The 17,892-nt window shown below is 36.6% G+C and overlaps 1 protein-coding gene across 15 annotated transcripts in view; it reads right to left on the reverse strand.

The window, feature by feature from the left end:
- Window positions 1-17,892, reverse strand: part of MGA (MAX dimerization protein MGA) — a 155,675-nt gene that overhangs the window by 44,154 nt on the left and 93,629 nt on the right. For all 15 annotated transcript variants that reach the window (XM_022587399.2, XM_089905020.1, XM_089904997.1 and 12 more), the window contains exons 3-9: window positions 16,250-17,198; window positions 15,108-15,186; window positions 14,894-14,989; window positions 7,678-7,809; window positions 7,301-7,405; window positions 5,251-5,912; window positions 3,756-4,101 (exon numbers count right to left, since the gene is read on the reverse strand). In XM_022587399.2, coding sequence (XP_022443107.2) covers window positions 3,756-4,101; window positions 5,251-5,912; window positions 7,301-7,405; window positions 7,678-7,809; window positions 14,894-14,989; window positions 15,108-15,186; window positions 16,250-17,198 — 2,369 coding nt within the window. The remainder of the gene's footprint in view (window positions 1-3,755; window positions 4,102-5,250; window positions 5,913-7,300; window positions 7,406-7,677; window positions 7,810-14,893; window positions 14,990-15,107; window positions 15,187-16,249; window positions 17,199-17,892) is intronic.

Below are 17,892 nucleotides of genomic sequence, written 5' to 3' on the forward strand. Positions count from 1 at the left end.
AATTATAAATTATGATTTATAATTTGGCCAAGAATGCTAGGTTAAAAATTCATCCAATCCCCACTTGACTCTAATTTTTTTGGGGGGGGGGGCTTAGTCGGGTCTTAATTGCATCACACAGGATCTTTCATTGCAGTGTGCAGGCTCTTCGCTGTGGCACGTGGGCTTCTCTCTAGTTGTGGTGCGTGAGCTCCAGAGCGAGTGGGCTCTGTAGTTGTGGCGCACGGGCTTCCAGTTGCCCCAAGGCATACGGGATCCTCCCCGACGAGGGACTGAACCTGCATCCCCTGCATTGGAAGGCGAATGCTCAACCACTGGACCACTAGGGAAGTCCCTAGACTCTGATTTTAGAAACAATGATGCAAACGTCCAGTGTTACTTTGATATCAAACTGATTCTAAATCCTTCCTAGGAAAAGTGCCTTCTCTTTAAAAGAGTTCAGGATATCTTCTTCACCCTCAATGCTCTGAAACGTCAGAAGATTGTGTCTAGATAGAGTCACCTTAAAATTATTTCTGCCTGGTATTCAGTGGGCCCTTTAAATCAGAAGTGTCATGTCCTTCAGCTCCGAGACATTTTCTACCATCATTTCTTTTTTTTTTTTTTTTTGGGCCATGCTGCACAGCATGCAGGATCTTAGTTCCCTGACCAGGGATCAAACCCTCACCCCCCGCAGTGGAAGCACGGAGTCTTAACCACTGGACCGCCAGGGAAGTGCCTCCACCATCATTTCTTTGAGTAATTTCTCTCTTCCATTTCTCTCCTCACTTTCTCCAACTCCTTTAAATCCCAACAATTTTTTTTCTCATTTTCCTCCTATCTTTTTGCAAAACATACTGATAAATTTCTTTAACTTCTTCCAGTTTTTGTATTTATTTTTGTTTGTTTGTTTTCGGTCTCAGCAACATTTCTGTCTCCAAGAACTCTTCGCTATTTCTACTCCTTTTACAGAGCAATCATAACACAAATATCTTCCCTCCTTTCCTCACTGTCCCCTAACAGTACAAGAAAATTAACAGCTCCTAGAGCAGAGCAGACCATGTCTTTCAGTAAGGACTATACCAGTGAGAAAACCCAAATATACTATGCTAATTGGCTGCCTTTTGGAGTTTAACTCTGATTAAGACACAGGGTAAAGACTCTACCAAGAAAGCAAAGTAATAAACCTAACAGATACACAGTATTCCTACTGCTATGGCTTTTGTAACTTATTTCTGTTGCTTTGAAATGGAAAAGTGTTGCTGTAAGTGCAGGATGGGAATAAACTCAATAAGGAGATATGGATAAAACTAAATTAATAATTTTGTATTATATTTCATTTTAAACCTTTTAAATCATATTTACAGAAAGATCATTTAGGTATATGAAGGTAGTACCTTATTTAAACACTGAAATACCAATTAAAACAGCCTGGCGCTGGTCACAAAATGGACAGCAGAAACCAAAAACAGACCCAAACACTGGTATATTTTAATTTCCTGTATCACAGGTGACATTTTAAACCAGTAGGGAAAGTATTTATTCTCAACAAGTGATGGTACAACTAGCTAGCCATTTGGGGGAAAAATGAAGCTCTACGACAAATCTCACATCAAATAAATTCCAGATATATTAACAATTTAATTTTTTAAGCCCATTTATTAATCTAATTATTTTTAAATCTTGAGGATAGAGAAAGACTTTCTAAAGAACCAAAACCTTAAAAAGAAGAGACCGCCAGATTTAACCATCTCTGATTTCCCTTTGTCAGGGGAGGTGGGAAGACCTTTGAACAAAATTAAAATATAAATTACAAAATTACAACCTGGAAAAAAATAAAACTCTTGGAAATATATGGGGAAAAAAACAAAGCCACTCCAATAAAAGTTAGCAAAGAATTTTAAAAAGCAATTTATAGAACAAAGTTTATGACAAATGGTCAATAAACCTATCACTGAAGAAATATAAATTTAAGACAAGACATCAATTTCTGCCTATTAGTTTGAATATCCAATGTTAAGAATATAGAAGTGGGCTTCCCCGGTGGCACAGTGGTTAAGAATTTGCCTGCCAATGCAGGGGACACGGGTTTGAGCCCTGGTCTGGGAAGATCCCACATGCCACGGAGCAACTAAGCCCGTGCACCGCAACTACTGAGCCTGTGCTCTAGAGCCCACGAGCCAAATTACTGACCCCAGGCACATCTACTAAAGCCCACATGCTCTGGAGCCCATGCTCCGCAACAAGAGAAGCCACCGCAATGAGAAGCCCGCGCACTGCAACAAACAGTAGCCCCCGCTCGCTGCAACTAGAAGAAAGCCCGCGCGTAGCAAAGATGACCCAACACAGCCAGGAAAAAAAAAAAAAAGAATATAGAAGTGGCACTATCCAACTACTGGTAAATGTGTAGTTGGTATAATTCTAGCAACATTTATAAATGTTTAGAAAGCACTCACTGTCACAGCAATTCTACTTTTAATAGCCTATACTGAACATGGATGTTCATCACCATACTGTTTGAAAACCCATAAAGGTTAAATGTCCAGCCAAAAGGACTGTAATAATAAGAAGGTATTAAAACTAAAATAGTAATATAGAGTTGTACTTGTTAATATGGAAAGCAGAACATGACTTTATGATATGAAATTTCTATAAGTTACCACATACACAGTAGTTCCATTTCTATAAAAATATATACATAGGCACACAAGTGGATTAATAGAAAATCTTGGAAGAATATATGTAAAAATATTAATTACCTAATCTAACTGAAGTAAGTACATGGCAAGCAATTAACAAATGTAAATATAAACTGCCAAAAATGGAATATTAATCCTCTAATAAACTAAGAAGCAAGGAACTCTTCAATTACATGGTAAAATTATAGTCAGTCTATTTAAACAAAATAAAAAGATACAATAGGAAGGAAAAAAAGTCAAAAATGAAATATGTAACTTGAATCTACATAACATTATACCAAAAAGGAAAAATAAGCTTTTCAAAAGAGTACGTAATGCTCAACTCAGTTATGCCCTTATTCTGTCCCCAAATCTCCAAGCAACTGATGAGTGGCTCAAACCATGACCAGAAGGTCTTTCTGCAAACTTCTTCCTTTAGAAAATAAAATGACATGTGCTGGATGACTTGATTGTGGTAATTATTTCACAAAGTATACATATGTCAAATTACAATGTTGTACACTTTAAGTATGTGCAATTTGTCAATTATACCTAAATTCAGCTTGGGGGAAAAAAAGAAAATGATGGATTACCATGACCATCTGTATATTCAAAGAACATGGGGATGTGAAGTGAGGGAGTGGGGGCAAGACACGGAAAAAAGATGAAGCCTCAAAGGCATTCTGAAAATCCAAATAAGAGAATGATTCAAATTTAGCACAAAAAAGCTATCTTCAAGAGAAAATTTCAATTTAAAAAAAGGCATGCGTGCACAGTTTTGTGTATGTCGCACGTGCCATATAGAAAGAGCATTTTAAGGATAATAAGAAATTCTTATGAGATCACTGATTAGGATTAAAGTAAGTAATATTTGAAATACGTTTTCAAATAACCATACTTTTCCTCTTTTCTCTTTTTTTTTTTTGGCCACATCGTGTGGCATGAGGGATCTTAGTTCCCCAACCAGGGATTGAACCCGTGCCCCCTGCCTTGGGAGCAAAGAGTCTTAACTACTGAACCACCGGGTAAGTCCTGAAATAACCATACTTTTCTTAAAAAAAAAAAACTATACTATTTTAACTCTCAATCAATACTCACTGTATTCTAGCTTCTTTCTCTTCTTTTTCTCTTTCAATTGTTCTTCCTCCTCCCTGACTCCCTCTTCTTCTTCTCTTTGCTCCTCGCCCAAATTATCGTAAAATACTGGATCACGATGAGCAGTCTTCCTCTGGAAATGCTTAGTTTTGGATCCCCCTTTAACAAGTACAACTTTTCTTTTCAAACAAGTGCAGCCAAACATGCAGTCTGGTCGGCGGCAGTGAGCAGGCTGGCGCTTCTCCAAAGCTAGACTTGAACATACACAACCCAATCGACAGAAGTCATTGTTGCATGGAGGGGCTCGTTTCCTTATGATCGTGTGGATGGGTTTAGTTTTGAGAGATGCCTAAAGTTAAAATAGAATATTATAAATCTACTAAATCATCCCCTAACAACTTACAGTCATATACTGGTCTGCCTTCTCCAACTCTGAGCACTCAGTACTAACAGTACAAGATTAGTGCAGATTCAAAGGACAAATCATGAATATAAACAGAACTCTAAGCAATCTCCCATTCTAATGCATAGCACTGACAAGAAAGAGAATATTTTAATTCATTATGAGCCAAAATATCAACAAGGATGAATGTATTCTCAATAGAAATCATGCATAATGTTCTATAGCAAGGGTTGACAAACTTAAGGCCCATGGGCCAAATCCTAACTAAAGTTTCATTGGAACACAGCCAGGTTCACTCATTTACATAACATCTATGGCATTAGAGTAGCAGAGCTGAGTAACTGCAACAGAGACTGTATGGTCTGCAAAGCCTAAAATATTTACTATCTGCCCCTTTACATAAATAGTTTACTGACCCCTGCTCTATGATAATTAATAAAAAGAGAACATTATAATACATGCATAAAAGTCTTTAGGAATGATTGATTATAAAGGACACAATCTGTATTTTGTCCCAACATCTGATGATCTTCAGCTCTAGAATTTAGTCACAGAATTTAAAAAATGGAAAGTACAGAAATTTCATGACAAAAAAATTACCCACGTGCTGCTGTATCATTTCACATGCACTGATGCTGCTAACACAGGTGAATCAACAATTAATGAAATTTTCTTAATATAAAATTTTATGAAAGACAAAAACTTTTTCTCTGTAGGTTTATAATTTGGGGGATTTTTCTGGGATTTAATACCATCTAAGCAGAGTTTTTAAAGCTGTTTTAACAAAATCAGTAAATGTACTTGACCACATGCTGGAGAATGAAATTAGGAAAGTTCAGAATGGCCAGCTGCCTTTGCACAGGAGAGGGACAATTCAAAAGCACAATTGTACAGTCTCCCTCTGCTGGCAGGAGGAATCTACACATGGTGTCTAGTTGATAAAGAAGAACAAATGTGGAAGACATTTCCTTAGTTGTCACTAAGGTAACTAAAAGCCCCATCCTCCTGCCAAAAAGCCCCATTCCCATTTCTCCTGACTACCTAATTCTCTCTAGCCAAGACTAATATGCTTCTGGAAAACAACAGATAACTTACTTGAGCCGTAAGCAGAGTTGTTAAGGATACATCTGCTCGCTCTTCAGTTATATAGGTCCTTGGTTTTCCTTCCCAAAGTGCACAGTCTTCCAGATCCATTAGCTTCACTTGAGATTTAGACAATCCTGGAGGGCGAGTTCCCTGTTGCTGCTGCTGCTGCTGTTGGTGTGCCTGCCGCAAACTAATCTGCTTTGGAAATGTATTTTCATCTAAAGTTGGCACAATCAAGTTATTCACCCGATTTTCTGAGATGGTGGTTGAAGAATTCTTGGTAACCTTATCTCCTGGAATAGTATGACTATGTTTCTGCTTTGGTGAAACAGGGTATGGTAAAATGGATTTATAAGATGATTTAGTTCGGCCACTGAAAGGTGCCTGTTTGTTTTGAGACTTTGCCTTTCGAGAGACAGAGGGTACAGAATGAGGCTTCAAAGAGTAAGAGGTAGAAGGGGAAATGGTAGATTGCTTCTTCAGTACACTATCAAGTGTTCGAACATAGCTGGTACTCTTGGTGGGAAGCTGGTATACCACAGGAGATGTGGGAGCATTAGAAGAGAAACCCATGCTTGTTTCCATCAGCTTGCCTTCATTTTCCAAGTACTCATCCAGCTTATCACTGCAGAAAGCAGAACGGTTTTTCAACGAACCTTCTGAATTTCCACCTAGAAATAAAGAGACACAGATACTTAAATCCAGGACAGATCTTTATATATATAGAAAAATATACTTAAAAAGGCCAGGAGCAGGGGCTTCCCTGGTGGCGCAGTGGTTAAGAATCCGCCTGCCAATGCAGGGGACATGGGTTTTATCCCTGTTCCGGGAAGATCCCACATGTCACGGAGCAACTAAGCCCATGCGCCACAACTACTGAGCCTGTGCTCTGGAGCCCGCGAGCCACAACTACTGAGCCCATGTGCCACAGCTACTGAAGCCCGCGCGTCTAGACCCCATGCTCTGCAACAAGAGAAGCCACCACAATGAGAAGCCCACACACCAGAACGAAGATCAGCCCCCGCTCCCTGCCAACTACAGAAAGCCTGCGCGCAGCAACGAAGACCCAACGCAGCCAAAAATTAATTAAATATTTTTTAAAAAGCCAGGAGCATTAATTTATAAGCTACTAAATCTTCCAAACTATCCCTCCTCGGAAGTAAGGAAAAATATAAAATATAAAGCCAAGTAAAGACACTGAATGTCATATACTAATTATATTAAAGTCCATTATCTAAAATTATCTTATTACATATATTTAACATTAATTTTGCAAAGTGCTAACAATAGTAATAATTAACACTAAGACTCGACAACCTCTTAGGACCTTAGTAGAGAGATGAGACATAAGTAAAAACATAAACGCAAAAAATATACTTAAATTTGACCTCAACAGAACACCAAGAGGTTACTTAAGGGATTGCAATACCTGAATTCTGACACAAAACACAAGGGAAGAGGATAAGGGCACCAAAAGAGGAGTATAAAATTTAGTTTTTATGGAACAAGAAAAAGCAAGTTTAGTAGAAAGACAAGCATTACACTATGATAACACTACGAAGATTCAAAGATGAGAAAAACTATATTGGACAAATGGTAAATTTATCTGGCTAGAGTGTAACTGCAAACAAGTGTAATGGGAAAGGAAAAGCACTAAGAAAGGAGACCAATACGCATACAGTCAAAATTTAGATTTTAGATTAGATTTAGAAGTTTATTTTGAAGTACTACAATGCTATTGGGAATCACCATACAGCTCTGAAGTACACAGTTCTGAAATAATGCTTGAGAATGATGCTTTTTATACCTGTAGGGACCAAAAGGAAGTGCACTTTGAAAAGGCTGCAAGGATTATTTAAGCCTGATATGGTTAGTGACTGAACCCCAGGATGAGGACTATGGGACACAGAAAATGAACAAAAACAGCCAAGACAATTATTTTCAGTATATTTTAAAGCATGTAAAGGAGATAAAGAAAAACAACCAAGGCTTACTTTTAATAAAAGTCTTTGGCCACATGTTTCAGAATGTATTTATAAATTTTTAAAAAGCTGATTACCTTCATTCCTAGATGCAGAAGCACTATGAAACTTTCCCCTCCATCCCTTGATCTTGGTGAAGTCATTAGTCTTCCCTGTCCTAGAAACAAAGGGAAATCCAGCATCTATAAAAGAAAAAGTAAAAAAGATGATCAAAATTCTAGCAAGCCAATATTTAATATCTAGCTACTAAAATTTCATCTAAAATGTATAAATCATCATTAAGACTCATCACTAGATAAAAGATCTACTAAATTTCATCTAAAATGTATAAATCATCATTAAGACTCATCACTAGATAAAAGATCTACATTAGAGTACCCTATATGTCTGTAACAATGGTACCATTTTATTTTTATCACAAATTTGTTTGACTTTACAAACGCTACGCACTCACCAGGTGAGGCAGGGTTGGTTCCTGTAAGGTTCCAGAAAGGAAAGCTAGTGGCTGGAGCCAAAGGTAGCTGTACTCCCAAGTATTTAAGATCAATACTCATTGCTGGATCCACTGAATTCAATTTTAAGCCAACTACAAGAAAAAAGGACCACAAATCATTTTGGTTTTTTTTAATCTTTGGTTGGGGGGTGGGGTGGGGTGAGGTAGGGGGATAATAGAGATCAAGAAAAAGTGGAGAACAGAAATGATGAAATAAAAATTGAAAGTGACAGATTTTAAGGTGGCCTCATGATCCTCACCTCCTGGGTATTACATATTTGCATATTCCTCCCCTTCCCTTCTTGAGTGTGGGTGAGGCCTGTGATTTGCTTCTGATGGAATGTAGCAAAAGGGGCAGGATGTACATACATGATTATGTGTATGTGATAATATAGGAGTAAGTATATCACCCATCCTGCTAGAGCTACAAGGATATAAATTCTGCTAACAATCTGAGGGAAACTGGAAGCAGATCCCTCCCCAGTCAAGCCTTTGATGAGGAACCAGGTCTGACATCTTGATTGCAGCCTTGTGAGACCCTAAGAAGAGGACCCAGTTAAGCCATGCCCAAACACCTGACCCATAGAACTTTGAGACAGTAAATGTGTTGTTTTAAGGTACTAAGTTTGTGGTAATTTGTTAAGCAACAATAGATAACTAATACATAAACACAGCAGAATTCAGATCTTTTGTACTTTAACGCTTTGTAGCCGAGACATTTCCTAGGACCTCTAATACAAACTTGCCATAGTCTGTGCTTCTGGCCTAATTAAGGCTACTAATTCTTTAGTTATTATTACTGATATTTATGGTTAATGGAGCCTATAAATACTATGGCTTATTTGTAAGTTAAGAGGCAATCTTTTGGGAAAACATTTATTTTACATCTTTTTTTTTTTTTTGGTTAACATTTTACATCTAAGATTTGTCTATGTTGACACATTTATCTCTGCATGATTTATTTTCACTGTTGTACACTATTCCAGATTATGAATTACTCCAATTTATTAACCATTCTCCTCTTAGTGAGAATTGTTTCCTATTTTAAACTATTACAAACAATGCTGCAGTATAACTGTACATCTTGTACAAGAATGTACATCACACACATGAACATGTATGAAAGCTTCTCTAGTGCACTGAGCTTTTCCTTATGGCATTTACCCAAGAGCGGAATTGCTATGTAATGGGATATGTTCATCTTCAATTTACTGGATACTGTGTTTGACATATATGTGGCTGCCCAAAATATTCTGAGAACCTTTCCTATAGCTATTACTTTTCCACATTATAACCCCCACCTCTTCAAGGAAGAGGTGTTAAAACACAGATGCAGCCATAAAAGGCTTCAATTTAGAAGAGAGCACCATGAGGAAAGGAATACTGTGCAGAATTGTATTAATGAGAGTGACAGTGTTTGGCCAAGTTAAGAACTTTTAGAGGTAAGAGTAACCAACATCCTAGCTGTAGTATACTGTGTTCAGTGTCCATATTGAAAATGATGGTAATTGCCCAATGTTGTGAGATTGCTGGTATGAGCTCTTGGGGAATGTAATTTGGGCATTTTTCCTTTTCTCTGCCTCTCTGTAAGTCATCTGATATTCTTTAATAAATTCGTATTCTATTTCACCTATAGAGTGTATTCTCATGTTTGCGATTAAGAATTCTAACTGACACACCTAGTTATTCTGAATCCTTACGTAATGGCATACAAGAAAACAATGATTACATAACAAACTGGGATAAACATGAGGCTACTTATGGCTGGAGGCAACCAGTTCTACGGTTATTAATTTCCCTTGGTCTTGCCTGGCCACTCTGAGGAGATCAGTGTCTCAAGAGCATACCTGTCACACAATCATGGATAACCACATGCAACACTGCTCTAGTTGGGAAGCTGTTCACTAGATTGCCAAATTACTCTCCATTTATACTCCCCTCAATAGTGTAAGAGTTCTTGTTGATCCACATCCTCTCCAACATTTTATATCACTGGACTTTTAAAACTGTCCCAATCTTACTGGTATAAATCTATATCCTATTGTTCTTAAATTTGCATTTTTTCTGTTACCAGTGACAATCTTCTAATTTGGATTTCCTTGTTTGTGAATTACTGGCTTCATATTATTGAGCAAGAAAGTATTTAACTTAAATTTTAACAAAACTGAAACCAAAAGGAATTCAAAGCATCAACTACCGTAGTAATAACTACTAAAAGTCATAGGTACAGGTTTCCAATAAAAAGCTTACATAGTACTGGTTTCCTAAAAGATGAAAACACTAGGCAGGTTACAAGCCACAAGTTCTTAAGGCTAATTTGTATATCCTCCACATAAATTAGTTTGTAATTCTAGTTCTTTAAAATAAATATCATTTTATCATGTGTATTTTAATCACATGTGATTAAAATTAACATCAATAAAATATTATTTCCTCATGTTTCAATCAACTGGGGAGAAAATAATATGAGTCAAAACAAGTGGTTTCTAATCTTGTCTTTGGGCTAAACTTCTCTTAGCTTCTGCTTCCTCATCAGTGAAATAATACCAATCCAAAAAATAATAATATCAATCCACCACACTGAGTTTCATGTTTTAAGAAGTAACCGTGCCTTCTCTTTGAAATGCTCTGTAATATAGATGATGATAGAGATAAAAGACATTTCCCAGACCTCAAGGAGCTTTTGTGTTATGTTTTCCCAACTGATTCATTAGTAGTTACAATAGGATAAAATACTGTAAGAGGTAAAACAAATGATACTTGAAAAGCCCAAGGCAATCTGGTAAAACTTTACAGAGAGTGTAATTCTTAAATTAGAATAAGTAGGAATTAACTAGGAAAGGCAGAGAGGGAGAGTAGAGTGAAACCAGAAAGCAAAATATTGCAGAAATGCAAGTGAAACAGAATCCTAAACAAAGGATAAACTGAGATACTGTAGTGCCTTGAAAAGAGAAAAGTACTCTATTATTATTATAAACAAAAACTGCCAGAACAGCTGCCTACAGAGAAAGAAGGAAGGAATTAAGTCATTAAAAGTGTACCCATACAGCCAAATAGGTAGACAATCAAATTTAGAGACTGTTTCCCCCACATATCTTCTTGTCTGCATTTACTAATACTTTGAACTGCCACCTTCCCCCAAAAGTGATACCAAGTGATCCTAAAAACATCAACAAAAAGACCAAATTTATTTTAAATATACTTACAATTTTTTAAAGCCCTAAAGGTTGAGAGGTCAATGGCACATGGACACTGCTCAAAGTAATTCCCAATTTAGCTTACCTGCACATCTTGAAATGTTTGCCCTTCAAGAAAATCCTTCCCTGAATAATAGATATTTGAGACTCAGGCTCAGTCGGTTTCATATGAATGATAATAACTTTATCTTGCAAAAATAAGATAGTTAAATAATTCTTAGCACATCCCCCCAAAAGCATAAAACCCTTTCCACATGGTAGTTTAAACTAAATCATACTTCTGACTGCTTTTGCCTTTTCACCATATTAGGAGCAACTTCTTAAAGAAATATTATCTCACCATTAAAAAAAAGACCCATAAAAATAGAAACGAAAACAGATAACCCTCTAGGTTCAGAGCAGAGTCACCTAAGACAATAAACTGTAGCCAAAAATGCCTGCCTCTAGCTAAACCCACTTAAATAGGAGGTATCCACAAAAAAACACTCAGAGGAATGAACACCTATATAACTAGCCAACAATGAACAGAAAAGTAGACATTTGTATAAGAAAAACTCCAGCTAACCATTGATTTAACAGTACAGAGTATTTTTTAAGTAACTAAAGAGGCAGAGTGCTCTGGAAATATTATCATAAGGGAATTTAACATTAAAACTGACAGGAGTCCACACTGATATAAATAAATAATTGGATAAAAATGAGGGAGAAAAGAGAAATCTCTGGTTGCAGAAGAATGCCAAGTAATTTATGCAGATACTCCATCCTCAAGAAAGTGGAGCATAACTTCCCACTCATTAAGTGTGGACTACACAGTGACTTCCAAAGAGTGCAACATAAAAAGTCAGTGACAAATCATGTTGATAATATGTACCCTTGATAAGGTGAGGTGAGAATGGCACTTTACCTCTGTTGTCTTCCTCCTATAAACATATAATCCCAGTCTAACCATGAGAAAAACATCAAACAAATCCCAACTGAGGGACATTCTACACAATACCTGACCAGTACTCCTCAAAATTGTCAAGGTAATTAAAAACAAAACAGTCTGATAAATTGTCCCAGCCAACAAGATCCTAAGGAGACACAACTACTAAATGTAATGTGATTTCCTAGATGAGATCCTGGAACAAAAAAAATTAACTAAGGGAATTTGAATAAACTAAGGACTATAGTTAATAATAATATATCAATATTAGTTCACTAATTGTAACAAATGTACTGCCCTAATGTTAGATGTTAATAACAGGAGAAACTGTATGCTGAGTATATGGGAACTCTCTGTACTATGGTCCCAATTTTTCTGCAAATCTAAAACTTATCTAAAACAAAAAATTCACTTAACAATTAACATAGAATTGACTTGGTAGCAATGAAACAGAAAAGCTTTTACAAAAATACCTTTAAAGATCAAAAACATGATAATTTCAGGTTGATGGACTTAGAAAAGAAACGAATTTTGATGTAGCAAAGTATAGGAGAAAAAATATACTGTGGAAAACAAAATTAAGAATCTTATTTTATTTTAGCAACAAAACTATCAACAACAAGAAGAACATTTTCTCAGGCTTAATCAACATTTCTTCCACAATTTCAAAGCAAGCTGAAAAACCTTTTCAAGTTTTTCAAGCTTTTTTCATCTCAAAAACGTTTTGGATTTGTAGGTGCTTATTTTATAAAGAATAATGAAACTCTACAGTTGATGGAAAAGCAAAGAAATACGACATTACTGAATTGAAATTTAATAAATTACTTCAAGCATCAGTTTTTAGAAAGGGACCTGGAAGAATATTTTCATTATCTTCAGATACTTGGAGTTGGCACCATCAACTGATGTAGTAACCACCAGTTACTACAAATATTTAGCCAAACTAACTTAATTCTTTTAATATTTTAAGTCTTAAGAAGCAAAGGTTGGGGGATGGGGGAGACATCTGCCAAAGTAAAATAAAGAAAAAAATCCAAACTAGAACTCTACATCATATATTATGAACAGTGACACATGGATTACAGATTTAACTATTTAAAAAAGTAAAACTATATAAGAATGTAGTTGGGGCTTCCCTGGTGGCGCAGTGGTTGGGAATCCGCCTTCCAATGCAGGGGACGCGGGTTCGTGCCCCGGTCCGGGAAGATCCCACATACCGCGGAGCGGCTGGGCCCGTGGGCCACGGCTGCTGAGCCTGCGCGTCTGGAGCTTGTGCTCCACAGCGTGAGAGGCCACGACGGTGAGAGGCCCGCACAAAAAAAAAAGAATGTAGTTGAATTAACTTTAACAATGTGAGGATTAATACAAACTTGAACACCAAATGCATAATCTGTATGGCAGGTGAAAACTGATGCCTCACACACTTTTTTGCCCAAAAAACTGTATCAGCTGACACCACTTAAAACTGAAACACGTTACAAAAAAATACTGACTTTACCTTTTACAGAACAATAGGAATTTCTGAAAATACTGAGCCTACATTCCCATTTGACAATCCACTGATATGACTGCCCCTTTAGAACAGGAACCTATGCTCCAGCCCACCAGAGTCCAACACCATCCCCAAATTCAGGCTAATTTCACTTTACGTTACCTGCTTAGTTTCCATAAGCATTTGACTTTGAACACCCAATACACAAAAAGTTACAGATTTGACTAAAATGTCTATAAGGGAAGGAAAAAACTCAAACCTTACCCAAACAGGAAAAAATAAGCAAACAAACCAGAGCAAAAAGACCAGCAGGGAGCACTGAATATATTTAACTCTAGAACTAAGACTATAAAACAAATGGGGGATTAGGTTGAAAGAATGCAATACAAATGTTATAATATTTATATATTATCAGAGTACCTAAGGAAAAAAAGGAGAAGTGGGGGGAGAAAGGACAACTTAACTGATAGAGAAAAGAGAATATTATTTAAATAAAATAGCAGAAGTGAAAGCTTACGATAAATGACAGCAAACATTATTACCAGCAAGACTACTATGACGTGACTGTGATTTTCCATTACAATCCACAGTACCCAGTCCTTATCACTTGGATTGAAATTTGCATACTTTAAGATCACACTGTCACACAGTCCCTCATTAAAGCAAAAGTTCAAGTATCACCATTTAATTTAGAAACTGAATGGCTGTTTTATAAATCAATGTTTTGTTTGTTGGCATACAATGCTTAGACTCTCATGAAAACTGACTAACAGTCAAAAACTCAATAAACTACTCCAAGAAGCACACCTAAAATCAAAGGTATAAGGAAAATAAAAATTGGGGCATGGGCTTACAGTCATTCATTTACGGTGCAAATCGGGAAGTCAGTAGTTAACTATGATGGCAATAAGGATACTAAATTTTGCTATTTTAAAAAAAAGGATTAAATGATATGATCAAGGCCAAGATAAACTATGGCAACAAAATAGGTAATCATGAAAATTTTAAATTAAATCGCCAGCAAATTATGAAATATATAAAATTTTTACAGCCACACAATGAGACAGATAAGTATTCTTCTCTTTACAGTTAAATATATTACTAAGTATACCAGAAAAAGTAGGCTCTTCCCCTCCAAAAGCAAAACAAAAAACCTTCAAAAACCCCACAGAAACAAAAGCAACCAAAATTTAAAGTAAATAAAATGGGGTTATAAGAAAGAAAAGAGAAAACACCACTTTCTTATCATGATACGTTTTTTAATGCATAATATACTAGCTTCACAACGATAAGACAGTATCTTCAGAGTTTGAAAGGTTTCTCCTAGGATAAAAAAGACCTAGATGTGTTTTTAAGCTAAGGGAAAGAATCATGGACAGAGAAAAGAGAAAAATGCAAGCTGAGAGAGAGGCTGAAAGAAATCAAATCAAGGATGGGGGAAAGGAGGAAAAACAGAAAAAAGAGGGGAAGGAGCAAAGGGAAGAGGGAAGAAGAGAAAGACAGGGGAAGGAGAGAACAGAACAAAATTAAAAATTGGCTTGTATATTTTTTAGAGAATTATACCTTCCTGAAGACCAGGATGTATGACCTGCTTGTGCCGCAAGGCCTTCAAATCTTCTATCAATTCCTTTTCCAACTGGGAAATTCTTGCTCTGCAACCTATTCAGAAAGCAATGATAAAATAAGCTACTATATACTACAGAAGAATACACATTGCATCTTTCACTTCTAGAGCCAAACTCCCAATATCTTCCTCTTTTTTACTATTATATAATACCTGGGTCATTTGTGACTGATGCCTGAAGACTAGAGGATTCTTCTGTTGTTCCATCAACTGCATGAATATCTAGAGCTTCCTATATTAAAATAAAGAAAAAAAAAGAAAAGGAAAGAAAAAAAGTTCATATCACTTCTAAAGGTTTAAAAGTAAACTAGGAAGATTTTTTTTCATTTTCATACTTCTTGCTATTTTTTGAATGTTTTTTCATTTTGATACTTTTCACTTTAATAATGGGGGGCAAAAAATTTAAAGATAATATACTCAGCTAACTGACTTAAAACTGTATTTATCATAACTTGTATATTTATCCAATTTATCATAACTTGTATACTGATTTCTTAGAGCCTGTGTAAAGACAGCTTACTCAGCAATTAACAAGGAGGAAGGAAAAGAACAGGCAGAGAGGATTCAACCTCTGTGTAGCTAATTTAGAAAGATTAGGCTTCTACAACAATCTAAAAGAAAAACAGTCTAGTTGAAGAGCTGGAGTAAAATAAACAAGGAAACTATCATTGTGACAGCAGAATTAATAAGACTATTAATTTTTTGTTCTCCAATGGTATTCTGCTATTGCTGATGAAAATCAGTGGATGGAGTATCTCAAAAGAGTTAGTAAACTTTTCATGTGTTTATGCCTTTTCAAAGTCCATAATATAATAATGAAAATTCCACTAAGAGCCAAAGATTTTAAAAATTCCAACTAAACACAATGCAAAAATCGTAATCAAGGGCTTCCCAGGTGGCGCAATGGTTGAGAGTCTGCCTGCCGATGCAGAGGACGAGGGTTCGTGCCCTGGTCCGGGAGGATCCCACATGCCGCGCGGAGCGGCTGGGCCCGTGAGCCATGGCCGCCGAGCCTGCGCGTCCGGAGCCTGTGCTCCGCAACGGGAGAGGCCACACACACAAAAAAACCCCAAAATCGTAATCAAAACAGACATAATTTTTTAAGTCCATTCAAACGAAATACCTTAAGTGATGCCTGTTAACCCAATATTTTGGAGATACTCCCCTCCCGGTGCACACAACCTCGCATAATGGATGCATTCACAGTAACTATATTCTTAGTTAGTTATCAGCCAGTATACAATTCAATGATGATTATTTGACCTTGGAAAGAATGCTGAAAATGACAATCTTACCTTCGATTCAAAGGAAACAAAGAGAACACCATCTACATCTTCCAGATCAGGTTTCACATCTGGAAAGGTACTCCCAGGGCCCATAGGAGTGTTCTTTGTAGAAGTTAAAGATTTTCCTGTGTTTTTAGGTGGCCGCCCTGCCTTAGAGAGTTTCAGTTTTCGTGGCCTTCCTCTTTTTCCAGGGACATTTGGAGGGGCATTCTGATTAGCATTCACAGTCTTGGAGGCCGTTGAAATCTTAAGCATACTTTTCTTTCTGCCCAAGTCTTCTTTTCCTAAAAATGAGTCCCCAACTGAACTCTTTGAACCATCAAGTATTTTTTCTGTGTTCATGCTGTCAGATATATCAGGATATTTCCACTGAGGATCTTTAAGTGAGGGATATTTTTGTACCACTCTGAGATCTGGTGAATGTCTTCTAAGACCATTTTCTGATTCCTTGCCTAAGCAGAAGCCAGTCTCATTAGAATTTTCAATGTACGTAGGCAAATAGTCTAATTCTGTCAACGCAGAAGTTCTATCCTTCCGAGATGTGGCAAGCATGTTATCAGGGAGCTCAGAAATCTTCACTGTGCTTTTGGTGACAGCACAGGGCTCCAGATAGACTACTGGCATCTTTCCAGCATCTAATTTGAACATTTTAGCTTTAGCAACACCTGATGGGCTATTTGGTAGTAGCCATTTAGAAGAAGGATGGTCAGCTTCTAGTTTATCAGCTTTATTGTGCCTCTTCAACTGTTTCTCTAGTATAGGATCATCATCACTGTTTGAGTACACATCTGTTTCCTCATCTGTCTCTTCCTGTTTCACAGTGACCCCTTCTGGGCACTCACCAAGTTCATATTCATAATCGTCTAGAGGCTCTTCTTTAATGACAACATTGAAGTTTTCATTTGGGTTTAATGGTGATGTTACATGGGAGCCATCTTCAAAATTGTTGCCAACAAGACTGGAGAGACAGGGGAGGGAGAGTTAAAAAGGACAGAACTATCCATAAATAACACTCGGGAGGGGAAAGAAAAAAAAAAAAAAGACTGTTGGAAACCAAGTAAAATCACATCAGATTTCAAGAGCCATTCATAAAAAAAAAAAAAACACTGTATAACAAGGTTCTCAAAAACAGTTTATCAACATCACACTTTTACATATTCTGTCAATTTCTCTTGAAAAATATATAAACTAAAGGGTAAAGTTTTAACAAGTAACTCTCATCACTAAATCAAAAAGCAAGATATGTTATAACATGTTTTCTGCTAATGGTATTCTTCAAATGAACTCAATTTTGAAAGCTTGCACTGATCCAAAATCAGACTCTAGTAATGTACACACTGATCAACAACTGCCAATAAAAACAAACAAATGTCCATTACAATTAAAAATTAAAATAAACATCAGGAAGGGCCTTTCAAACAGCTCACTGATTTTTTTAATTGAGATAAAATTCATGTAACATAAAACATAACGTTTTAACCATTTTAAAATGTACAAGCCAGTAGTTTTTTCATTGTAGTCCCAATGTTGGTGCCAGGTGATTTTTCAAATTTAAAATTGGAAAACTCACTTTCAATGTAAAGAATCCAGCATTAGTTCTTCCAAAATAAAAGGATAGGGAGGATGAAGGCAAGGACATATAACCTGTCTCG

This window comes from Delphinapterus leucas, chromosome 2 (assembly GCF_059928025.1).
Source record: "Delphinapterus leucas isolate spDelLeu-1000000601 "Yukka" chromosome 2, BTC_Dleu_Yukka2, whole genome shotgun sequence".
NCBI classification, from domain to species: Eukaryota; Metazoa; Chordata; class Mammalia; order Artiodactyla; family Monodontidae; genus Delphinapterus; species Delphinapterus leucas.